Source organism: Ruditapes philippinarum, unplaced genomic scaffold (assembly GCF_026571515.1).
Source record: "Ruditapes philippinarum isolate M1 unplaced genomic scaffold, ASM2657151v2 ctg192_1_1_1_1, whole genome shotgun sequence".
Classification (NCBI taxonomy): domain Eukaryota; kingdom Metazoa; phylum Mollusca; class Bivalvia; order Venerida; family Veneridae; genus Ruditapes; species Ruditapes philippinarum.
This window is the reverse complement of record NW_026853219.1, coordinates 59,859-86,350: the sequence shown is the minus strand read 5'-3', so window position 1 is coordinate 86,350 and position 26,492 is coordinate 59,859. Positions and strand designations below refer to the sequence as shown.

Here is a 26,492-nt window from a genome sequence, read left to right as displayed (position 1 = left end):
AACAATAATAATAATGATAATTAAACGCAATCCCAACAGTTTTTACTGTACTTAAACTTTTTGAGACTGTTGCGTTATATTAAGCAAACACATATTTTTTTTTTAATATGCTATATAAGAATATTTAATGCAGTTTGCCTTTAATTTTCCCTACCAAAATCAATTGCATACCACTGACCGACTAACAAATTAAATTGGGATACTTTGAACCCGTATGTTGTTTTTTATATGTAAATCAGATTATATGTATGCTTATCAGTTTACAAGTATGCTTAACTTACATTTTTGCAAATAAAAATAGTTTAAATAATGCAACCAAGGTTAAATCGTTGTTCTGTATATATATAAAACAATAAATTTACAGAACAAAATAACAACAACAACTATCCCATTTAGGATTGTGATATACATGCATCTGAGTAAGAATAACCTTCGGAAATAGCAAAAATAAGCATGAAAGACGTTTTTCACTGACGTCATATCCCCTTTCATCTTCTCTGTTGCAGATATGCGTCATTTACTGCATATTTAAGATGGAAATATTTTTTCTCACACTTTTCTTAATGAATTTGAACTATTTTTTTCTTTATTTTCTCGGAAGTCTAGAAATAAAAATAGACTTGTGTTTTCTGTATTTTCTTCCCTAAAATACACCAATCGATCTATTTTCTGCAGCCAATTTAAGGCAACAGTACGAAATCGCTAACGCGTCGAACCTCCGCGTATATGCTAAATTATTAATCGCCAGTCAACTATGGCAGCCATTTCTTTTGCAACGAGCCAATGAAAAATGTCGTTACAAATTGACTTTGGTGTGTGTATGTACATGTTGCTTAATGTTTTGAATCAGTGAATTTTGACAGTTTTTTCGTTGAAAAACAGCTTTTGAACACTTGTTGTTAATCTGTGCATTCACATACTTTCGTAGGAGTACTTATTTTGAATAAAACCGATCCCTTGAAGGTGAGTTTAAGTGATTTATTTTTAAAGCTTCTGTAGGGGTCTAAAATTGGGGGGTTTAAGTTAACTATCGATATGTTAATGCTTTTCAAAAAAGCCTTAAATCGTACTAAATTTAAATAAGAAACGAATATCCCAAAGGTGATCTGAGTTTTTATTAACTTAAAGTATCACTTAAACTTAGCATCGGCAGTGCTTTTTTATGCACTTAGTAACCTTTTAAACATATCACCAATAAAATATCACATAATGACCAGATGCATTTTCTATATATGATCAGTGCACGTATACGAAACTGGGGAACTTCAATATCTCATTTTACTATACCCGGTCTTAAATGGGTTCAGTTATCAGAAGGAAAAATAATGCTGAATTGCATGTTTGTTCAATAAAATGGAGGGGATGACATATTTGCAGAAATGTTTATTACCTGATTATGATTACGCACTCGTGTGAGATGCATGCATTCCGTGCATTTATTAAATACATAATTTGCATATAGACGCTTGCATGTATAAAGATAATTATTTATATACACTTGCTAATGTTCTTTGATTTTTCTTCTGCAAGCAACAGATTTCAGTTTATCGAACCTGTAATTTGCATTTGCGGGAGACAAAGTTAATATTTATCGAAAAGTCAAGCCAAAAATGAAATGTATACAATCTTTTCAACATTGAACAATATGCATTTCCACTTCAGAAGTTATGTCACAAAGCAGTTGTAATATTGTTTGTTTGAAATATATATACGTATTAACAAGCTGAAAAACATTCAAATAACAAATCGCATTATTGTAAATGTATATTATATATAAATTGTAAAGTACATTTGTAATTTAAACAAACAAGATTTTAAGTGTGTATTTTATTATTGCCATATTTGCAAACTGGATTGACAGCTATGTTTTGAACCAAAACAAAACTCTGCAAGTCTCTGAAATGCTTTTTATATAATAATGTAAAAAAATATATTCATAAACGTATAAACAGATAAAGAAATTATTTCTTGATAGGGATTTTCTTTCTTATGTTACACAGTACATTTAGTATCTCATGTATTACGTCATATATTCAAACCTACAAAATAGAAAGGGAAGCTCGGAAATCAGCAAATCTTTACACAGAAGACTTTAAATAGTGGTAAAGGAGCTCTAGGACACCCTATTTTCATGTTATTTTCAGATTGTACAGTGTTTTGAATGAATTTATTCAAACATGTACTTTAAATGTTTCGTGTTTATAACAAAATAACCAGGCACTGCAAACTATGCCATTATTGGCCTATATAATTGGATATTGTAAATGACCAATGTGCATTTAAGAAAAGAAGAGTTGTTTAATTTTTATGTAAAGTAAAGCTTTATACAGTATGCGTAAAATAAATCATTGTACCGACATACTGAATCAATGTAGTCGTAACTTATACGCATGACACGCATGCATGATACATTCAGCATAGGTTTTTCTATTGCTACACATAAAATCTCTTCCATTCAGCATAGATTTTTGATTGCTACACTTAATAATTAACATTTCCACTCAGCATAGGTTTTCTATCGCTACACTTTATCTCTTCCATTCAGCATACAAATACGCTTAAATCTTTTACTTATCATAGATATCCGCTCATATATATGAGATATGAGAATAAATATGCGTGTTCCATTCTGTATATAGATTTTAGCATGCATGTTTTGCTCAGCTCTATCGATACAGCTACTCATGTATGTTCCGTCCATTTTGGTTGATGCAAATATACATTTAAATGTACCATATTTCGATTGAACAAAAAACTGCATGTTCCATTTAGCATAAAGTAAGCTCCTACATGTATGAATATTGTCATTCATTAGTCCCGTTATGTAAATGGTTGCATCAAACCGAGGGGGGGGGGCGTATTTCGATTTTTACAAATTTTCTCTAAAAATGATTTGAGCCGCGTCACGACAAAATCAACGTAATGCGTTTGCCACCACATGGATCCAGACCAGCATGCGCTTCAGTCTGATCAGGATCCATGCTGTTCGTTATCAGTTTCTCTACTTGTAATAGGGTTTGTAAGCGAACAGCATGGATCCTGATCAGACTGCGCGGATGCGCAGGCTGGTCTGGATCCATGCTGGTCGCAAACCCATTATGTTGGTTTTGTCGTGACGCGGCTCATTTTTACAGCTTTATATAGATATAACTCGCCATTCTCCCGAAAAATAATAACAAATATATACATTTATATAATGTATTTTCAAGAAGATTTGTCTCCTAAACAGAGTATATGTTTACTTTTTTTAGGAGACAAATCTTCTTGAAAATACATTATATATTTCTGTTAGTTTGGCTTAGAATTAGAGAAAACATAACAACATAATAAAATCAGTATATTTATTTGTCTGTGATGACAGTGAATAGTCCATTTGCAACATTTGTCACCGGCTTATTGAACAAGAGTGTTTATTGTTGCGTTTTATTAGCTTTGAAGATGCACCGTCTGGCCGCTTTTACATTTCTTATTACTTATTTATCAATCTGTAGTTCATATTCTTTTGTTTATTGCGCTTATTAATTATATTCTTTGCAGATAAAATTTAGGTAGAAAGCAGACGACTTTCTTATAAGACTTAGTTAATTTATTAAAATATACCATTAGCGAATGAACAGTTATAGTATAAAATCTAATAAAATGCTTGTAACATTAAAGAAAAAAATTCAACCCTTTCATGTCAGTTAAATTGTCGTCTGCTAAAACTGTCTGCTAAAAGTGTCGTCTGCTTAATATGTCGTCTGCTAATTTTTGAATTTACTAAATTTCCTCAAAATTGAAAAATATGTAAATGGTTACTGTCCTTACCGAACCGTTTAGTAATTCGGCGTCTGGTTTGGTACCAGGCAGTTTTGCAAAGGCTTGTGTAATCGTTCTTAAGGCTGATTTCCGTAATAAGCCTGTCGTTGTAGGTCTTTACCCTATATTATCTTAAAGCGTGGTATGCATAAAATCAATTTTTATCAAACGGTTATAATAAATCTAGACCCACAAACAATTCGTGGGTGGCATATAAATTTCTCTTATCTCGACAAAAACACTGATACACGATAAATACGCTGTGTTAAACAAATGTCATATTTAGTCCAGTCACCAAAATGATGTTATTGTGAATAAATCGATTTAATGTCCCGAAGAAGGATAACATTCCCATCTCAACTGTATTTGCATGTAGTTATTGCATTTTTATGGATGCAGGTTTTTTTTCCCTATTGTCCTTTACATACTTATACCTAAGTACTAATACTGTTGGGCTAATTAAATTTCGAACAGATTGAACACTTTATTACAACTTGTAGGTGACACTTATTGTCACATTGTCTTGAAGGGGCTGTAAAACGTCACGTTAACGTCACGTCACTGTTTTGCGTTACGTTGTGACAGTATGTAAATATTTACATGTGCCATAAATAAAGATGTTGATGTACATAATGAACGGTTTTTTCTAGGAGTAAACTCGCTATTTTCATGTATCGTGTATAGCGACATTAATAAGAACTGCACGAAAAATTAAACCATCATTTATTTAAGACGACGACTGGAATTATTGGCGGTGCTTTTCTGGGGTTGATCCTTTTCTCAACATTTATATAATAAGATATTTATTAGGGCGATAAATATTACAACAATCATAGCCAAAATATAATATTATTGCCATATTATTGATACAGTACCTTATAAGCCCACTTTTGGTTAAATCGGAGCGATGACCTAGTGGTTAATGTGTCTCTATCGCAGCTTTTCGGTCATTTCCGTAAATCTTAAATCTTGGACTAGCAATAATCGCCGATGTGTTCCTGTTGAAGTAGTCTGCAACTCGACTCAGTGATCGTTAATTTGACCTTGACTTGGGTCATGACTTTTGACCCCGGTACTGCATGGTTAGGTTCGAGGAAAAACTACCTCGCTTTGGAAAAATATCTTAAATGGACTTTTCCATCTCCATTCTGGACATATTCATTAACCGTTTTAAGGGATTATTTCATAATATCAACTGACTGAAACAGCGTGCAGTGCAGACCATGCTCAGATGACACGGATGTATCGGTTGATCTTCGTCTGCACTGGTCGCATCAGTAGAATCTGTTGCCGTCAGTGCGCTAAGGGGTGAATATAAGATGCAAACAATTAGTTAATTATCGGACATAAAAACATATATGATTACGTACATGTATGTAAATTTAAATTTGGTCACTAAACAGTTACAGTACATTAAAAGACATATTTGTCTACATAGATCATCATGGTACATGCTAAATTTTCATAGGGTCTATAATTTTAGTTACCTCAACACAGTTTTGTCTGCAATGTTGCCAATTTTGACATGTCCGCAAATGTTATACTTCTTAGTCACAGTTTCACGTGCTTTGGGAATGAACCGTTTTCTTTCTCTTGTCATTTTTATTAGTTTCTACAACATTTACTCTAGTTCGATTTTGTATGAAGCTTATAAAAACACACTCTCGAATTTTGTTCCTGGAATCAACCAGTTATGAATAACCAGTGTAAAATTTCTTGCTTGAGGAAACACAACTTTGCCCCTGACGGGGTTTAAACCCAAGCGGGTCTTTAGAACTTCGCGGTCATGTCGCCACGATTTTCTTATAAAAATTTAATATCATATTGAATTGAATCTGTAAAGTATGGTTTCAATCAGACATATTTGTTCACATTCACAGACAACCAGTGGAAATGTAATATTGATTAAGAATGACAAATAACGGGGGATTAAACCTTGCGAAAATAACTCTTTTAATACGCTGTAATACGTTCTTAAACGGCATATCTTCGTCTTAATCTGAAAGAAATGTTTTTATGTTCCTGCCAGGTCACTGGACAAAGAAAACTGCCTCATTGTACATATTATTACTTAACTTGTTTTTATGGGACATTTTTGAATGGATTTAAATTGTGGGTGTTCAAGTGTTTTTTCCCAGTCCCTGGCTGTTTAGCGTATACTTACATTCATTAAAAACGATGCATGCTGCGGCAGAATGTGTAGATCGTAAATATGTCTAACTTACTCTCTCAAACAACAACAACAACAACAAACAAAGAACGCTTTTTCCCAGAGCATCATCCTAAATATTTTAAATATGCATTTTAAAAGAAACAGAAAGTTCCCCCAAGAACGTATTTCATTTGCTATTTAAAGAAATTTTAAGCATGTGCCGATCGGTTCCATCTTCAAATATCATCATTATTAATTTGAGGGGGAAAGAAACAAAAACAAAGAACACCAACAGAAGACTCAAATGGCCCCTGTTCCTATGGAAACCATGAGTTTTACGTGCTTGAGATCATTTAACATGAGTCTGCAGTTAAGCAGTAATTACCGTAAAATTATTACAAATTAAGCTTTTACTGTTATTCAACTATGAATTTCAATATATTTAGGTTCATTACACTAAAAGCTATGAGGACAACATAAATGCATTAGCATATATAACGTTAAGTTATATTGTTTGTTTTTTTACCCCTCCCTTATAATTTCAAACGTTTTCTCAGAACGTCAAACATCTCCCTCCTTTTTCAACAAGAAAATGAAAAAATTGCATGAATGTTTGAAGTTGTGAAATTTGATAAATTGAGACCGGAAAATGGTATCTATCTTCGGCAACTTGATTGGCTAGTTCTGTACTAAACAGACGAAAAGTCCTGTGTTTTGGCTGTACCTGATAACATATGTTATCTGTATAAATCCCATAATACAAATGATAAAATTTGCTCCCTTTTTCCTCACATAAGCTTTTCTTCAATATTCAAATTACGATTTCACGTTCATTTTTCAATCTGTCGCGTAGTTAATGTTTTACAGTGTAACTTGTTTTGAATGAATACTATCCAACTGATTTATGGGTGGAGCCTTATTGAGTATTTAAATGATCACTGCAATAAATTAGACTATTCCCTTTTTTAAAGGTGTTCAAATAGTGTCTCTTTTATATCTATATAAAAGAAAGGAAAAGTGATCATAGATGTACAAGACAGACAAATATTTAAATAAAGTAGCTATTTTTCATTTAAATAGAGTAAACATATTTGTATTTGAATAGACATACTGATTCGATTTAAAAGGAAGGAAAGAAAGGAAGGGTGAATTATACGAGGTATTTACGTTTGAATATGTATGTTGAATGATTAATAAATATTGTATTTGATGAATAAGGAAAAAATAACTCAGTGATATTAAATACACGTGAAACGATTATTTGGTAGAGTAAACAGCAGACGATTTGAATAAAGATCATTTGTTTAATAAAGACCGTTCATATTTACGAGGCTCAAATTTGCATTTTTGAAATTGGCCAATCCGTTTGAAAATGAGCAATAACGCCCTAAGAAACCGCGAAAAGGTGGTAACGCAGAAGATGTATTTATAAGCAGACGACATAGATACAAAGAAGAAAGAAAGGATGAGTAACGCACGTATGACTGTTACAGTGAGAAAGACACGGAGAAAGATAGTTAATTATGTGCCAGATTGAAAGCCCCATGGGCATGACACTGTTCATACCAAACATTTAACCGGGAATTTTCGAAATTGGACTTTATCCATGATTATATATATTAAACATTGTAACGCGCTAACTGCTTATTAATAGTATATAATGACATGTTACTGAACTAACTGATTTTCTAATGGTATTAAAGCCTTATTAGTTGTTACTATTTTACATGGAAATTTAAATTATATCAAAAATCAAAGACAATTAGCTAAATTACATGTATCTTAAGAAATGTATTTATACACAACTGTTCCGAATAAACCTATGTGTTGGAATTATATCTTTAATTGATTTATTTTGGCTTTATAATCATCATCATCATCATCATCAACATAGTCATCATCATCATCATCATCATCATCATTATTATAATTATTATTATTATTATTATTATTATTATTATTATTATTATTATTATTATTATTATTATATTTCAGAAGAAAAGCAAGGTGGCTGAAATATAAGGTGTATAGTTCACAAGAGTTCAATATGTCGTCTGCGGAAGAATCTAAAAGACTCGAAGAAAAGCTGAAACAGTTTGAGACAAAAGATGAGAGTGGTAGAAGTAAGTAAAAGAATATTTAATTAGATAGTTATCTAACATTCATGTTTTAGCAGTTTATTTATATAAAAAAACTATATCTGTGGCAAAAGTTCCCCCTTGACCTCGTGACAATGGCCGCAAAGGGAAAGACAACTCTGTCTAAGTGTCTCCGCAATTGTATTATCGGCCTTTAAAATCATAGTTAAAGTCCGCAAAAAGCAGACGACAAATACTCTAGAAATACGGTCATTAAAGAAGTGAATACAGCCACATTATTGCATTTACCATTAAAAAGCATTAGCATATGGATTGTTTTCAATCCTAAAACTAAGTTCTTATTTAAGTTTGATTTGTGAATCTTTGCTCACTTATCTAGAGTCTAGCAGCTTTAAGGCAGTTCTATGAACCCAACTTTTATTTCATTAGACTATTGATCCGAGGAAGTTTTTTACCCTTTGACCGACAGTTTTTTCCGGGATATTTTTATTTCAATTAATTACCTACTTTTCTTTATGTCATTTACGAGTATGATTTCGTTACTGCAGTGATATGCTGTCACTGGCTGTCATATTTTCAGTAGTACACTGCATTGCTCCTTAAATGATGTATAGCGGTGTATTTTTGCATCCTTGTAAATACAAGAATAAAGCTATACACACATTGCCGCTTTCATTTAATTGTTGTAACTTTCATTGCCCGTAGCTTCATATAACGACGGGAAAATCCGCGTGCAGGATGTTGTACACCTATTGTTCAGCAGACTGTGAATCAGCGCCGACATATGGTGGATATTCTAATCGATGTCAACATCTGCTTGTTTGTTTATTTATTCAACCAGCTCTTTGTTTGTTTGTAAATAAAATATTCATGCATTCATTTCTGTAACTTTACAGGTAATAACATGCGGGCTTTGGTTCCCTATGATCCTATAGAACAAAGAAAACGCAATCTGGTTCTGGACGAGGAACGTTTTGAAGACACGTTCCTGAAATGTCTGATCTGTCGAGAGAATTACGACGACGACGAGAAGGTTCCAAAAATGCTGCCATGTCATCATACATTTTGCCTGGATTGTCTACAACAGATGTTCCGTGTGGAAGGCGAGTTTCGCCAGACTCTCACCTCCGCGTTCCGTAGTATGCCAGTCGCTGTAAAGATCAGCTGTCCGACCTGCAGGGACAGTATAATAGCGTCGTCAATGGAGATAAAGAAATTGCCAAACGACCACACTGTTCTAGAACTTGTTGCTTTTATAAAGCACATCGGAAAGGCCAAAGTATCGTATTGTTCAAAACATCAAATGCAGCCACTGAATTTTTTCTGCGAACCATGCATGCAGCCGGTATGCTGTGATTGCACGGTTATAGACCATAAAGAAATTAACGGGCATGTTGTAATAAGCGTTGATGCGGCGATGAAAAAATACTCTCCAGCAATTGAAAAAACTATAAGTGAAATTGACGCAGAGAAAAAATCGCTCGAGGATAAGCGTCACGCGCTTGAAAAAGCGTTTGATAACGTAGAGCAGATTCAGCGCGAACTTGCTGTTCAGATTCGTCAGACGTTTGACCGCATTCGAGATTCAGTTGACGAGCGGGAAAGAGAGCTTTTTGAAATATCAGAACGTGAAATAGACAGGAAACGGACAATGCTTCGTGACTGTATGAAAATGGTGACCAGCAGAGAAGTGGAACTCAAACAGCAGACGGCAAAACTTTCACAAACAAAAGATAACAAAGATCTTGTGAACATGTTTGATTTCAACAAAATTGCACGCGAATGTCTAGAAACAAAACCGGAAATTCCGGTTTCAAAGTCGTCTGAAGATTTCGCGGTTAGTTTCCAATTCAATAGCAGACAGGAAAACAGTGTACGTTCAAACATTTCAAGTTTTGGTGATGTCACATTCAAATTTGATTGAGACTAACAAAATCTAAAACATCTGGCTAAATTAGTGCATTTGATAAAGAGTAAAGCGTTATTTTATACACACTTTGGTATCGATGAAAGCTTTTGAATATTCCAAGCTCTTTAAACCTACATGTAAATATTTGTGATATATTCTTATACATGTATTATGAAATAGTTTGTTGCGTAAAATGAGCTTTTATGAGTATACTGTATAGCGACAGGAAGCGTTGTGAAATTATATACGCCGTTTATATCTGATCTTTTTCCCCAAAACTATCTGAATCCATGTGTAAATTATGCAAATTTAATGTCAGTATCGTTTTCATTCGAACAAATAATCTCACAAGCAATACGTCACTCGTACTCGATGTAGCATTTACGAACATGTACAGTATGTATTTTGTGGCTGTACAGTAAAACCACACATTGACTTAACATTAAAATCTGTTATTTCATAAATACTTATGGAATGCATAAAATGCTACAATGTGTAGGCATACATAAACCTGTAGCGGGAGCTATTTTCGTTTTCGGACGCGTAAAGTTTTGGTTTGATTGTAAATTAAAATGTCACTTTACTAACTTTTTTTCAAAGAACTTTTTTTTCTTTAACATCTTTTCTTTTGTTACCGTTTTAAATTTACTGGGTACATATTTCTCTCCATTAATTGTAGATTAACAAAACTAATCTTTTTAGATATGCCATTCAAATACATTTTTTAAATTTCTGTTATAAAAAGAAAAATTATAAATTTATACTCTTTTAATACTAGTGGCAATGCATAGATCCCTGACCTATCCAATTCTGATTATCAGATTAGTGATTTCAATAAGAATTTCACCACAACATATTTGTTAACAAAAGAGCACATGTCAATGTTTGTAGTTAAATCTATTGTTATTCAAATGAAAGGGCAGAAAAGGAAACTATCAATTGGTTATCACTGGGTTTAGTGAACAAGAAGGAAACAAATCACGGTATTGTCACGATCGTATTATTATCACGCGACACCGGTATTCCTTTAATTGCTCCTACTTTTCGGTTACACGGTGTCTTCATAACAGGTGTGCCTGTAATACTGTATCATTATGTGATATTTTGCTATTTATGCTAACTCCCATTTATAAGGAATGTTTATAATAACTGCTCCCTCTAATGAGAGGTATTTACCGCATCAAATATCAGATAAATTTCGTAAATGTAATGATATCTGCTCTACTGGGGATTTTCTATTATTTATGCTACTACATTACTTTTCTAATCTGTCATATTATGTTATTATTTTGATAAATACCATCCTTTTTACAGCCAAATTAGGAAAGGTTTTTTTTGCATGTGATATAATGTACGATTATGGATTACTATCTTTTTGTACAAATTATTATTGTTATTGTATATGACAAAAAATATATAATGTCATCTTTTAAATAAATATTTATACAATTACAATAGACTCCATTGTTTCATGCAAACATACATCTACTTCTGCTTTTAACTGAAGTTAATTCCATCCGGCATTTTTCGTCCCTTTCCGGCATTCCTCGAAATATGATTACTCCTATTGTTAATCAATGTGAATTGTGAAACTTTTTTAAACATTTGAATCTTCCCGAAAAAAATCAAATACGGTTTCCATACGGATTCAAGACAGCAATAAGCAACATTCACAAGTTGAACAACGCTAGATCCTTTTTGTCTTATATATTGTTATTGGATGCACATATATAAAAAAACATGTTATTCAAAAACATAAGATATGAGCATATACGTTATTTAACCAAATGGGAAAGAGGCTTTTCATGCGAAAAGTTTGTGTCATTTTGTGAGCCTGGTTTATATATAATACAAAAATTAGTCTCTTTTACTATGTAAGTGTCTATCATTTTCATCAAAAACATTAATAAAACCGAATCTGCGATATTTAACTATTAGTTTTTCCATATTTTATATACAAACTCGCAAAAACGGGTGACAAATACACTGTGGCAAGCTAGTAAAAATTTTCCACGTACTTCATCTCAATGTTGATATATTTTACTATTGACTCCAACGCTTTTAATTCTATTACAATGAGGGTCCATAGCCCATTCAAGCAACATGACATGGTACGTAACCTGACATACCACGGCATTTTCGTCTTTTAAAGTTTCTTTGTATATTGCTCAATGAATAGTGACATAGAACTTCTGAAAAGTGCTTGACTAATACCAGTAACCGGTTGCATAGGCGATTGCGCAATGAGCAATTTTGCAAATTAAACTTTATCTAAAACAGACTCAAAAAAAAACGAGTCTGCAATTTTCCTTTAGTTTTTTTTTTCATTGCTTTCGACGGATCTCGATAAGAACTGAATTACATTTACGAAAGTCTATGATTACTGTTGGTTTTTACACTTATTTGTCCATTTCTAAACCAAGTCGTATGTTTTTGGCTTATTAAACGACACATAAAACAAAACAAAAACGACATGAATTTATTCACATTTTTTAAAAGTATTTTCTTCTTTTTTATAACGACAGATCACATGTAAACAAACTCATTTAAAACTAAAACAAACTTAAATAAAGGAACGCTGTCATTACATGAAAAACACATAAAAATATTTAACACAACTAAAGGGAGTGTATCAAAAGCTATAACGAAACTTAGTATTAAGTGAGTTATGTCCCTTTTCTTTAAATAGGCCAATTTGATCGGACATCGGTCAGAAACTAATGACATTGAGGCTGATTTTCATTTGGAGAAGAATAATTATTAGGGTTCTTCCATATATTTTTATGAAGCAAAATTCAGATGTAAAGAAAACAATTAAAATGCAGAAAAAAGCAAAGCAAACTTATACATGAACAAACCGTTAACAATGACATAGAAAAACATGTATATGTACATAATGTTTCTGGCTTTGTCAATTTCTTATTATTTCGTTATACATATTTAATCCAGAAGCGAGTTGTTGATATTAAATAATGCCTCTGTGTTGCAATAGAAGTAATTTTTGGTGATTGTTTCACCCGCTGATCAATACAACTGTGTAGCAGACGACAAAATCTTAACAGCAATTTCTTCACAATAACATAAAACATTTTCAAAATTTTGCGAAGAAATCCAAAATCGTCTTAATAAACATTTCTTATGTTTGATATCATTTAAAACAATAACATCAAGAAATGACAGAAAGTTTTCAAATGCACACAGATGAAGACACTTTAACAGTTTCAAAACTTTGATGACGTAATTTCTATATCATGTCCACCCATCATAAACTGTTCTTGTTTCTCGATATGTCTTTTTCTTGATATACACAGAGCGATTATGACAATCAACATAAGGCCACAAGCCGAGCCAAAAATAATCGCTAAGTCCCGATCGAAGCTTGTTGACTTTTCTGCGGTGCCAGGCTCATTTTTAGAAGTTGTAGTCGTTCCTTTAGAAGCCGGTTTAGAACCATCGGTAGTTTGATCCAGATTACCCGAAGACGTAGCTTTGTTAGTGGAAAACATTGATTGATTTAAGGCGGTTACAGAAGTTGGTGGATTTAAATCCGTCTTTGAATTAGTTACTGTTGAAGGTTTTCCTGTCGTTTTAAGACCTGTTGTAGATTTTCTTGCCTCTACTGATTTAACAGATGTTGATGTCACGTGTGATGTAGATGGCATCGTGTTTGCTACAGCTGTAGTTTTGTTTTGTAGCTGTTTTGTTGTTACAATTTTGCTAGTGACTGATGCATTTGTTTTTTGAACGCTTGACGATTTTGTATTTCCGGCTGGTAATGTTGTACTTCCGTTTTGTTTCACAGTAGTTGATAGTGATGATGAGGATGTTGTTGTTGTTGTTGATGATGATGATGGTGGTGATGATGGTGGTGGTGGTGATGATGATTTTGTTGTTGGTTGCGATGTTTGTTTTGTTGTGGATGATGTTTGTGTTGCTGTCGGTTGAGGTGATGTTGTTTTTGTTGTTGGTGGTGATGATGATGGTGGTGGTGGTGGTGGGGGTGATAATGATGATTTTGTTGTTAGTTGCGATGTTTGTGTTGCTGGTGGTTGAGGTGATGTTGTTTTTGTTTTTGTTATTGATTCACTTATTTTTGTCGGTGGTGATTTTGGTGTTGTAGAGATAGGTGTAATTGTTGTTGCAGCCGATGTTGTTGTTGGTGGTGGTGATGATGATAAAGCTGTTGTTGTTTTTGGAGGTAAAGTCGTTGACTTTCTTGTATTTCCAGCTGCAATCCCTGAGCCTGGTGTTCCTATTAAATGTGTTGTTGTTGTTGTATTTGTGCTAGATGAGGTTCCATTAGTTGTAGCAGACACTCTTATCTGTAGGAAAATAATGCAAATTACTCACGATACAATTCTGACATTATATTCCTTTTTTTACTAATTAAGGCCATATTAAACGTATCCAAAATCTTTAACATGGATGATGTTCCAAAGGTTTCATGGGACAGAGATTTGATCGTGTATTGGCCCCACATTTTCACCGAAAGTCTGTTGTTTTGTTTTACTTGACAATCAGTAACGAAGTTCAATTAACAACCAGTTATGAAGTAAGCAAATTTGATCTCTTATCCCGAATACATTTGTAATTCCACCTTTAAAATCTATTTAAAAAATGGCATATATGATATTTAAGATTTTATTGTAATTTATTGTATAAACAGACATACAGTTTACAATTAAGTTTTCTCACGATTTTATATACACATGTATATTGTACATATACATATTTAAAGTGTTTAATCAAAAAGGCGTAACAAAAGGTTAAAGAAATAATTATATCTGTCCCTCTCCCTCAAGTCGACAGTAAATACAAAAATGTTCAAAAGTTAATCGAATGTACGCTCGTAGCTATGTGATTTTCCGACATTAAGTTAATTTACGGTTGAAGTTCCGATAGATAATTCAAGGTCTTCGATTGGACAAAATTGTAGAAAATAAAAGTATGAGGGGAAAAATAAATACGTGTTTACAAATAAATGAAAAGTATTAATAAATTCCATGTGCAGCACAGAACTTGCTTTCAAAACCATACGTATTACATTATAAGTGTACAAATATAGCGGAAAATCGTTTGAAATGAACACAATATTCTGAGAAATTTTATAAAGATGGTGTCATTTTTAAATAGAATTTTCACAGTTTGCAAGATCATTCGTTCACAATAAGAGTTTGATGAAAATGAGACTTTTATGTATTCGCCGGCCATGACATATTTTGTTTTATTTAACCTACATCAACGTAATCTATTTCTAAAAGGACTAGTGTACAAAAGGAGATTTCGCTTCTATCTAGAGTAGTTCAAGTGGCACTCTTAGAACGCGTGCACAAAATGATTAACAATATTTATCAAAGATCAAAAGAATATACGAATACAAGGCATTTGCTCTCTTTTTTCACGAAAATTAAAGTTTCAGAATTATTTTTCTTTTCATTTCTCCCGTGAGTTCATAAAAAATTTCAAATCCATTATATACATGTACATTACATTTGTATTATTTTCATTCATAAGCTTCTTTGTCAAAGAAATTGTTTTAGAGTACATGTACCAGTATCACATTAGCGTGATATTCTGTAGAATATGTAAACAGTTCGTTTATCATCCTTTTCGCATTTTAAAAGTTACAGAACCGGATGCCAGTGACTTACAAGGTGATTACAATGTACTTAAAGTAGAACAATGTCCACGATCCATTTGAATGTGCACCAGTCTAATGATAAACAATGTCAAAGTCAATGACCAACAACTTAAACGTGCTCTTCTTGTATTTTTATCTTTATAAAACTATTGAAAACGTTTACGTTATCAACATTCCGGCGAAGACAACAACAAAACATAATCAAATCATAAAAATTATCAAAAAACAACCATACCGTAAGTGTAAGCAAGACGATAACAACACCACATGCTCTACGGGACGTCTTCATTTCTTCTATTTCCTTACAGTCTAGATCGTGCGTTTCGATACACACCTTGCTTTGACGAAAATCACGAAATCTGGCTTTGACTTTAAACAAAACATTGCCAATTGTAAAATTCACTAATCTTAAGTATTATTCAGAAACATTCAGTCATTTGTAGGCTACGTATTTAATATTTGGGAGGCGTTTTACAGATAACATTGATATGTACTGAATGCGAGAAAGATAACGGACACGATAACGCCCAATTTAAAAAGAAGGGATTGTAATTTCTTACATTCATTTCTTTATCTGGACCTTTATCGTGTATTATTTTGAATGAATAGACTGGTAAATATTAGTTTCTATATTGATGTCGTAATAAAATCGACTTTTGATACGAGAGCAAGATTGTAACACGCGAATGCGGAAGTTTTCGGTCAGTCCGTGATTTATTGCTGGGTTTGCCAATGTAGATGAAAAAATAGCAACAGCTAAAGATAGAACTCAGCCATTGGTCAAATGCGAATACTCACTCAAAATCAGCCAATTAGATGAGAGTAATAGAGAGATTGGTTTATATATGTTCCAGAGAGCATAGACGACGAGAAAGGGTTCTAGGCTTAGTCCATAGTATACAGTGACGGCTTAAAAATCGTACCCTAGCTCAACCGCAACAGTCCTTATCACGACTACCTCCTTCATTATTATCACAGATAACTGTACGTTTAGGTGCTCATTAACTACTATACAGTGGCCTTCTTTCGACTCAAGATTCATATCTTTGGTTAATATTCTGTGGAGTAAATTATCACCACTTTATGCTGCTAAAGTAAGACTGGTGACATGTCCGGGGTTTCGGTAGCGAAAGCTACTTTTTTGTGCCTTAACGAACGAATGGAACCTCATTAAACATAAAAGTACAGACCAGACTATGTACAGACATATGTGACCACTGAAGAGGTTAATTTAGAACGGAAATGTTCTCGTAGTTTTTAATCATTTATACCTATTATGATAGCAGAGACATGTATTCTCACGTTGGGTTCAAAACAGTATGAATGTATGTAACTCTTGTAAAACGGCTCAAAATCATGCGACGTTTTGTGGCGGCTAGAATCATCCAGTTGCATTACCTGAAAAAGCATGTGATTGCCAGTTCTGGTAGTAAGAACTTTGCAGAAGTCTAAAAACCGACCAAAGTAGAGACAGTGACAAATAAAACAGTAACCGTAATCGCAGAATTTCAACTTTTTTAAGGAAATGAACATGAAATTCATTTACTTTTCTACCAGCAATTTCTAACAGTCCTCTTAATACATATTTATTATTTTGTAGTAAACGCACCTCAAACTTTCCTGATTACGAGCAAAAATGTTGCTAATGGGGGATGAGGGTGTGTGTCGCCCAGTCAAACCCCATTAGGACTTGGCCTTCATATAGATTTGAACCATTCTACTTCACGTAAAGATCTTTTGATCACCATCACTGAGATTCGCCCCCAGCAAAGCAAAATCGAAAATAGCACAATTATAAAGTTACAATTTGTATTTCAAATTCATACAGTGTTAAATCTGGTTCTATAATGTTCCTTGCTCAATCTAGCCTTTTGACGTTACCTTTCAGTCATATAAATAATGGGGCATTCTAAATTTAAAGGAAGACACAAATAAGATTTATACTAAATTAATAACAGCACATATACATATGACATATTCACTACACATTTTTACATAATATAATAAAGTTTGACACATTCTTCCTTATTTTAAATAGAGTGTGTAATAAGCCCAGGGTTCTGGTACATAAATCGTTCCTGGATATTTTGTTCTTAAAACTGGATCGTTCCACAATAGTGCCACCCATATACTTGTCAAAATCATGGTAAAAGAGAACGTATAGAGTAAAAATCTTCCGTTTATATCCAAAACGAGGCTCCTAGATTTTTTCACCAGAACGATAGCAATCATGACAACACAGGTGATGAAGTACACCAGAAATATCTGTCCTTCTGTAACCAAATACCTAAAAATGTATGTAAAAGTAATATATTAAAAAGAAAAAAATAAAGAAAAGGAGATAAATAGATAAGAACTTAACAATCGTTATCAGTAATGTTCCTGAAACAAGATGTATTCTGAAAGCCTAAATACCCTGCCAAGCTTCAATTCAAGGTTAAAACATGAAATCGCAACGTTAAGGTCGCGTATCCATGCATGACGTTGAAATCGCAGAGGCATTCGGTATATAGATAAGGCTGATAAGGACACTAAAAATTCATGAATTAATTATTACAACTTCACAAATTTATAATTTTAATTTCACAAAGTCATGCTTTCAAAATGTAACTACATGTACATGAATTCATTCAAGTTTTCCATTTCATGAATTCACGGTTTCAACGTCACGAATTGAGAAATAGAAATCTTGAATTCATGTTCTTATTGAAATTATAGTGAATTCGTGAAGCTAGTTCATGAAGCTAAAATCGAGAAGTACAAAACATAAATTCAAGAAGTAGAAATTACGAATTCGTGACGTTGAAATCGTGATTTCAAGCGGCTGAAATCGTGAATTCATAAACTTATTCTCGTTAATTCATGAATTTAATCTTAAATCGCGAATACATGGAGTTAAATCCGTAGATTCATGAAGTTAAAATCGCGAATTCATGAAGTTGAAATCGTGAAATCATGAAGTTTCTGTCATGTGTTTGTAAAGTATTGCAATTATTTCGTACTGGTCAGATTTTATACAAGTTAACACTGATCTGGCTGTAAGTGAATTCTATAATAATAATGGCAAATTACTATTACTATAAGCTAGTACAGGGGATTTTAATCAAACTTTCAAGTTGACCTTACCAGTAATAAATTGCGCTAAACACCATAAGTAACCACCATGACACGCCAGATTTTGTAGCCTCGATTTGATGTCGAGGCTGGAAACACCCAAGAAAATACAGTACCAAGCTTGCAAAGAATGGTATGTACCTGAAACATCATAATTTATATGTACATTATATGTACATTTATATATAATACAATTCAGAGAATATTCAGGTAAAGGCATTTACTCATACATCATACTTTGAGCTGTGGAAGGCCATTTTTAAGAATACATTAGATTTTAGTATCATGTCATCGGCGATTGATAATTCAAGGCACTTTTTGATATTAAAAAAAAATTGGGATCAAGATTGCAAGACTGCATGACTTAACAGACAGATGACAATGCAATGTTTACTATGTTTAGGCTGGCCCTTAGGCAATTATAGGTCAGTTTCATCATTTAGTAAAGCTGCAACGATTTCTTAAAAATATGCGTACACTCATACACCCAATCAAAAAAACGCACGGACAAACATGTCATACTGTAAATCAAGAAGTTAAATCAATACAAATTCTTTATAAGCATAAAACCATACATGTATATACACTGTATGTGGTTTTAAGCAAAATCAAATTATTTATTTGACAATAATACATGTACGTGACTCCTGGAAAGATGTACATCTCACAAGGTGGCGTCTACAAATCATTAAAAATACATGTACATCTTAACTTTCAGTGTTCTGAGTAAAAAAAGCAAGAATGCAATAAGGTATCTTCCTCTCAAATCAGGGATCATGAGTTTCAGACGTACTCGAGTTGCGGCATCAGTTTTGTTTGGTTGATTTGGTTTTCAGCTTATTTTAAGACATTTTAGGTCTGTCCACTTAACCAGTTTTCCTGGATTGCTAACAGCTAATACCACATGACTTTAGGAGACAAATAACCAGCACTCATTTTCCAAGATGTCAGGGGAGAATGTTGCTTCGCCTGAGAACTGAGCCTGCGACCCTTGGCTAACAAATCCGATGATCTCCCTATTGAGCTATGCGGGCGGACATCAGTACTGATAAACATCAGGGATTGAACTTGAACATTATCAATTGTTCTAGGATTAAGCATTAATTGAATAATCTCGAATATTGATCATCCGCCAGATTTTGATTAAATTTAACCAGCAACTTACCACATAAGATGTCCAATTTCTTCATCATATGAGTATAGCAATTCAAAGGAGTCGACCTGAAATATAGGTACACAATCAAAAGACTTGTGGGCGGAGGGATGGGGCTTATACTTACACAATCAAAAGACTCTTTGGCGGGAGGACAGGCAGCGTGGGCGAAGTGGTGAGATATAGATGGATGTAAATACATGAAGTTTCCACTCTGCTATATTACCCAGCATTATGACTGGAATTATAATCACTGCAGTGAAAAAACATAAAAATCAGTAAAGATACAAGGTCTGTATTTTTCTGTTGAATAATATAATACATGTATCGTCGCCTTAGTGCAGTAAAGGGTTAAGTCCTTATCAATTTAATAGGAATTAACCAGTTATTGCACTAAGGTGACGGTATGTTCATAAACCATATTATAAGGCATTCGGAATAATTATGTTTAGATATATGAAAAAAGGCCATACCAGTCCTGGCGGGTCTAAGTTCTGCATCATAGGGTTATCTCTGACGGAGAGATGTAGCTGGTACCCAAGATGTACTAGACGGTGATCTATACTGTCACCAACCAAATGTATGCTGGCTCCCATCACAAATGTTATAATACACAAGTATACCAACGTGGATGATGGTTTACGAGGGCATCTGTCTAACAGCTGTAAACAAAACAAAGAATTGCACATATTATAATTTTTACCTTTACTTTGTTGTATGTTATACTTGTATGGCTATTTTTTTAAAAAATCAAAACTTTTTAGCGAGGTCCAATATTCCTGTATTTACTCAACGGACGTTTATTTTCGCGAGCATTTTCAATTTGCGAAATTATCGAAATGTAATTCTTTACAGCATTTGCATTTTTTAAAAATCAGTATACTGTAGTAATAAATTATCAAATCGATGGTAAGGGCCGCGCTTTGGGATCGGGTGGTAGTATGCTATCGTTGAAATTTGCTTTCAAATACAATTGTATTTCTGCTTTTAAGCAATTACTCTTTAGTCATTACCAATCAAACGTGTACGTTTGTTCTATTAAGAAAAGGGGCTTCCTTAAATTAGTCAAATTGAGTAAAGGCAAAAACAACAAGAGATTAATCACTTACCTTGAGAATGCAGAACGGAGTAATGACATTGTAGGCCATATGAAAATAGTCCCCAATACTTGGCTTGTTCAAGGGAGACCACTCAAGGGGAACAAACAACTGAAACATGAAAAAATGCCAATGTTTACCCTCAAATTGAAGCCCAAACAAAGAATACAAAATGAACATGAACAGCTCAAAGAAATTCAACGCACATAAACATGTTACTGTAAAACTGTTAAAGTAAAGTTGTTTGACAAATGTACAAGTTTGTAGTTTGACTCAAGTTGTAGAAACTTAGCTTACTGCAAACACTTTATTGGTAATTTGCAGTAAACTAAACACAATATTTGATTATTTATTCTAAAATTTCAATATTATTTCAGCTCAGTTGTGATTAACAGAGAAGCATGCTGTTTCAATGATGGAACATGGTTGTGGCCCCAGTAGATCTGGAACTCGTGCAGATTACAGGCACCATTAACCTGTGAACATCTCTACGCCATTTGACATGTTTGTGATCCCCAGTAGAGTTTGAACTTATGACCACTAGGTTGAGGCAAAGTTCTGAAATGACTTCTCTGATTTTTTACGAATTATACAGGTTTGTTAAAATTCTGCAAATTAAGATCATTTATTAAAAATCTTACCGCTGCAATAGGCCTTCCAAAGTCAAAAATCCAGTTGTCAAGTGCCAAGAACAACCAAATATCCCAATGAAAGCGGCTCGTTCCCTTCCTGAAAGAAAAACCATTACCATAACTGAAAAAAACTAGAACTGTGTCCAAAGGACACGGATGCCCCCACTGACAACATATATATGGTATATAGTGAAAAAAATCAACAAAGGGCCATAATTCTGTTAAATTTGGTCGCAGCAAAAATTCCTTCCTTTACTACCATCCACACATTAAGGTTGTTCATCCCTGGAAGTTTAAGCAAAATCTGCCATCTGGTTTAAGAGGAGTTGCGTTCACAAAATTTCTATATGGTATATATAGTGAAAAAATCAACAAAGGGCCATAATTCTGTAAAATTTGGTCACAGCAAAAAATTCCTTCCTTTACTATCATCTACACATTAGGGTTGTTCATCCCTGGAAGTTTAAGCAAAATCTGCCATCCGGTTTAAGAGGAGTTGCGTTCACAAAATTTCTATATGGTATATAGTGAAAAAATCAACAAAGGGCCATAATTCTGTTAAATTTGGTCACAGCAAAAATTCCTTCCTCTACTACCATCTACACATTAGGGTTGTTCATCCCTGGAAGTTTAAGCAAAATTTGCCATCCGGTTTAAGAGGAGTTGCGTTACCAAATTTCTATATGGTATATAGTGAAAAAAACAACAAAGGGCCATAATTCTGTTAAATTTGGTTGCAGCAAAAATTCCTTCCTTTACTGCCATCTACACATTAAGGTTGTTCATCCCTGGAAGTTTAAGCAAAATCTGCCATCCGGTTTAAGAGGAATTGCGTTCACAAAATTTTTACATGGTATATAGTGAAAAAATCAACAAAGGGCCATAATTCTGTTAAATTTGGTCGCAGCAAAAATTCCTTCCTTTACTACCATCTACACATTAAGGTTGTTCATCCCTGGAAGTTTAAGCAAAATCTGCCATCCGGTTTAAGAGGAGTTGCGTTCACAAGATTTCGGGACGTACGGACAGACGGACGGACGGACGGACAGACAGACGGACGGACAAGTGCAACGCTATATGCTCCCACTCTGTGGGGGCATAAATATTTATCATTTACATTATAAGAGTTCCATTTCACACATATTTAACTGCCACATGCGTGGATATAATATGCAGTACTTACAGTCTTGACAGACAAAGCTTTTGTTTTTTGCTGGGAAATCATTTTGTGAAGTCTTTGGGAAGAAATAACACTGATGTTATCTTGTGGAGAAGATATTGTTCTACTTTACAAAAGGCCGTTCTGTTGGGGTAAATTTCTATGTATGGTTTTATATAGAGTGCTTTTATGTAGAAGTTTCGATGTATGGTGTTATATAGGGAGCTGTTCTGTATATGTTTCAACGTATATGTTGTACAGAGGACCTTCCTGTACCTGTAGAAGTAACAGTGTTATACAGAGGGACGTTCTGTTGAGGTTTCAATGTATTGTGCTATACAAAATAACCGATCTGTAGAGGTTTTAATGTATTGTGCTCAAAACGTATGTTGAAAGAGACAGTGTGAACAAAAGAAGGTCAAAATACATACAGTCATGTTTATAAGTTTTGGCTTTACGTCGCACCAACACAGGTCATATGGTGCCGAAAAGAGAAAGATGATTTTGGCTAACCTCGGAAGTTACAAACTTCAAAGCAACACCAGGTATCAAACCCACCTCACCTGCTGGAGCTAAAAGGGTATTCAGACCCATTTAGTCACCTCTAACGATCACGCAGGGGTCGATAAACGGTGGCTGCAATTCATTAAAGGGAATCCCTCAGTTCCAAGGGACATCAGTCAAGTATACATGTATACTTGCAATAAGTTTAATTATGCTTACAACAATCAATTTTGGAACCACGTTCCAGTATGCTTTCTGGAACTAACCAGTAGCGGTGGCATATGAGGAAATACTGGCTTCAAACATTAAAATTGCATTTGTACATCCTAAATCTGGCTCATTGAGGAACATTACATGCAAAAGTTAAGTAAATTCAAAACACAAAATTAAATAGTATCATTTCCGTTTGATGACATCACATAATGCAACAGTATTAATTTAGTCATAGGAGTGTTCCTCTGATTGTATCCTGTTGCAAAAAAGTCAAATCTAAGTTTAGTCTACCCTAATATTTTAAACATTTTATTTTCTTACCTTTCACGTTTAGATTCTGATTCATATCCAGATTCTACTGTGATGATAGGTGCCGGGGGATGGGGACCACGACGTCGGGTATCCATAGTAACTAAATGTAATTCTCGTTTTTTTCTATCCTTACCCTGCTGGAAATAAAAAAAATAATTGACCTTTGTCACAAGCATAGAGCTAGGACAGCCTGCGAAGCACATTCGTGCAGTCTGACAAGGCTCTATATACTGTTGGTAGCTCATTTTGGTATTTTTTATATTGAAATCCATGGACTGCTCCAGATCCTAAGTTAAGAAAAATCCATTACAAGATTGTAAGTGGAGCAAAATCCATAACAAGATTATAAGTGGAGAATAATCCATTACGATATTGTTAGTGGAGCAAAATCCATTACAAGAATCTAAGTGCAGCAAAATCAATTACAAGATTCTAAGTGGGGTAAAATCCATTACAAGATTTTAAGTGGAGCAAAATCCATTACAAGATTCTAAGTGGGGTAAAATCCATTACAAGATTTTAAGTGGGGCAAAATCCATTACAAAATTTAAGTTAAGAAAAATCCATTACAAGAATCTAAGTGCAGCAAAATCCATTACAAGATTCTAAGCTAAGAAAAATCCATTACAAGATTTAAAGTGGAGCAAAATTCTTTACAAGATTCTAAGTGGAGTAAAATCCATTACAAGATTTAAGTTAAGACAAATCCATTACAAGATTCTAAGTTAAGAAAAATTCATTACAAGATTTAAAGTGGAGCAAAATACTTTACAAGATTCTAAGTGGAGCAAAATCCATTACAAGAATCTAAGTGGAGTTAAATCCATTACAAGTTTCTTAGTGGAGTAAAATCCATTACAAGATTCTAAGTGGAGCAAAATTCATTTCAAGATTCTAAGTGGAGCAATATCCATTACAAGATTCTAAGTGGGGCAAAATTCATTACAAGTTTCTAAGTGGAGCCAAATCCATTACATGATTCTAAGTGGAGCAAAATTCATTACAAGATTCTAAGTGGAGCAAAATCCATTACAAGATTCTAAGTTAAGAAAAACTCATTACAAGATTTAAAGTGGAGCAAAATCCATTACAAGAATCTAAGTGGAGTAAAATCCATTACATGATTCTAAGTGGAGCAAAATCCATTACAAGATGCTAAATGTAGCAAAATCCATTACAAGATTTTAAGTGGGGCAAAATCCATAACAAGAATCTAAGTGAAGTTTAATCCATTACAAGATTCTTAGTGGAGTAAAATCCATTACAAGATTCTAAGTGGAGCAAAATCCATTACAATATTCTAAGTAGAGCAACATTCATTACAAGATTCTAAGTGAGGCAAACTCCATTACAAGATTTTAAGTGGAGCAAAAACCATTACAAGAATCTAGGTGGAGTTAAATCCATTACAAGATTCTGTATGGAGCAAAATCCATTACAAGATTCTAAGTGAGCCAAACTCCATTACAAGATTAAGTGGAGCAAAATCCATTACAAGATTCCAAGTAGAGCAAAATCCATTACAAGAATCTATATAAAGTGGGGTAAAATCCATTACACAAATTCAGCAGAATAAGGATTAAGAATTTTCAAATTTCAGAGAGAAAAAAATCCACAGTATTTACATAATAATTACTTTTTATTCTAAATGAACTATCTAAAATCCGAGTACATGTTTCAAATGTTGACACTGCAAACAGATGTATGGACGAAATATTTAAAATTTATTATTTATTTTAGCATTTGTTTGAGTTTATCATACTAGTTTAAAGTTGATATTAAATTGACCTAATTGCGTTATCTTCATGTACTTTGTTTTTATCATATTTACCATAATAACTGTCCATCAGCACTAATAATTTATAAACCCCTAAAGGGACAATATAAAAGTGAATTAAGTTGACACATGTATATCTAATTTTATAATAGCTGCCAGTTAGCTCATTAGGTAGAGGACTATGAATCAGGCAATCCGTGTTCGGTTCACTTTCTTTGTGATTGATCATGGAATCCTTTCTACTGTAATTCGTACTGTACCTCTGCACGGAAATGTACAGAAGTAACCAAATCCAGCAACTATAAATCTGGTACATTGCTTGGCGGCCTGTTCAGTAACGATTCGGTGACTGAACTGTGCTCTGGTTAGTTCAACTGTCCTGAACCGGAGTGAAAACTACAAACACCATCTCATTTTATAACAGGTAGAGCGATGTAAATGCACAATGCTTTGTTGACAGGTTTACAGTCGAAAACAGAAATCCATATGAGAGACTCTCGGGAAGAGAATATGGGGGTGCGTGCGTATGTGGATAGTATTGCCCATTATTACCAATTTTGCAATTAAACGAATATTTGCTATAAGTTTATTTCAAAACTTGATACAATTTTGTTACATCCTATTTTGCAACAAACGCAATTTTATTGTGGCAATGAAAAATAAAGTGTTGTTTTATTACAAAACCGGATGTACAGAAATTGCAACTCACAATTGACAATAAAAGGCTCGAAGTCGAGAAAATAGTGAAAAAAATACGATTTTTTTATCATTTAGAAGGCGCATTGTAAATAAGGTGTTCTAATCTGTATATGTATATATGTCTTAATGTGTTACCTTCTGTGAATAAAGTGTTATTATTATTATTATTTGATTATCATCATCATCATCATCATCATCATCATCATCATCATCATCATCATCATCATCATCAT

The 26,492-nt window shown here is 33.6% G+C and overlaps 3 protein-coding genes across 5 annotated transcripts; 1 reads left to right on the top strand and 2 right to left on the bottom strand.

Annotated features, from left to right (window-relative positions):
• Nucleotides 1-797: 797 nt before the first annotated feature.
• On the top strand, nucleotides 798-11,413 carry LOC132736144 (tripartite motif-containing protein 59-like). Of its 2 annotated transcripts, none has more exons than XM_060723226.1 (3): nucleotides 798-963; nucleotides 7,946-8,073; nucleotides 8,946-11,413. In XM_060723226.1, the coding sequence occupies exons 2-3, from the start codon at nucleotides 7,998-8,000 to the stop codon at nucleotides 9,971-9,973; spliced, it is 1,104 nt and encodes a 367-aa protein (XP_060579209.1). In that variant the 5' UTR covers nucleotides 798-963; nucleotides 7,946-7,997; the 3' UTR covers nucleotides 9,974-11,413. The 2 variants fall into 2 exon arrangements, with proteins under 2 accessions (XP_060579209.1, XP_060579210.1); XM_060723227.1 differs by lacking the exon at nucleotides 798-963 and adding an exon at nucleotides 6,924-7,109.
• A 1,009-nt stretch (nucleotides 11,414-12,422) lies between these two features.
• LOC132736142 (uncharacterized) lies at nucleotides 12,423-16,263 on the bottom strand. The gene is made up of 2 exons (XM_060723222.1): nucleotides 15,835-16,263; nucleotides 12,423-14,280 (listed from the first exon to the last, which is right to left on the bottom strand). The coding sequence occupies exons 1-2, from the start codon at nucleotides 15,886-15,888 to the stop codon at nucleotides 13,180-13,182; spliced, it is 1,155 nt and encodes a 384-aa protein (XP_060579205.1). The 5' UTR covers nucleotides 15,889-16,263; the 3' UTR covers nucleotides 12,423-13,179.
• Nucleotides 16,264-17,565: 1,302 nt separating this feature from the next.
• Nucleotides 17,566-25,568, bottom strand: LOC132736143 (ceroid-lipofuscinosis neuronal protein 6 homolog). 2 transcript variants are annotated; one of them, XM_060723224.1, is made up of 8 exons: nucleotides 25,420-25,568; nucleotides 23,793-23,920; nucleotides 21,605-21,692; nucleotides 20,976-21,074; nucleotides 20,340-20,528; nucleotides 19,879-19,934; nucleotides 18,726-18,854; nucleotides 17,566-17,886 (listed from the first exon to the last, which is right to left on the bottom strand). In XM_060723224.1, the coding sequence occupies exons 2-8, from the start codon at nucleotides 23,876-23,878 to the stop codon at nucleotides 17,625-17,627; spliced, it is 909 nt and encodes a 302-aa protein (XP_060579207.1). In that variant the 5' UTR covers nucleotides 23,879-23,920; nucleotides 25,420-25,568; the 3' UTR covers nucleotides 17,566-17,624. The 2 variants fall into 2 exon arrangements, with proteins under 2 accessions (XP_060579207.1, XP_060579208.1); XM_060723225.1 differs by having other exon boundaries at nucleotides 23,793-23,883; nucleotides 25,420-25,558.
• Between the last annotated feature and the right edge of the window lie 924 nt (nucleotides 25,569-26,492).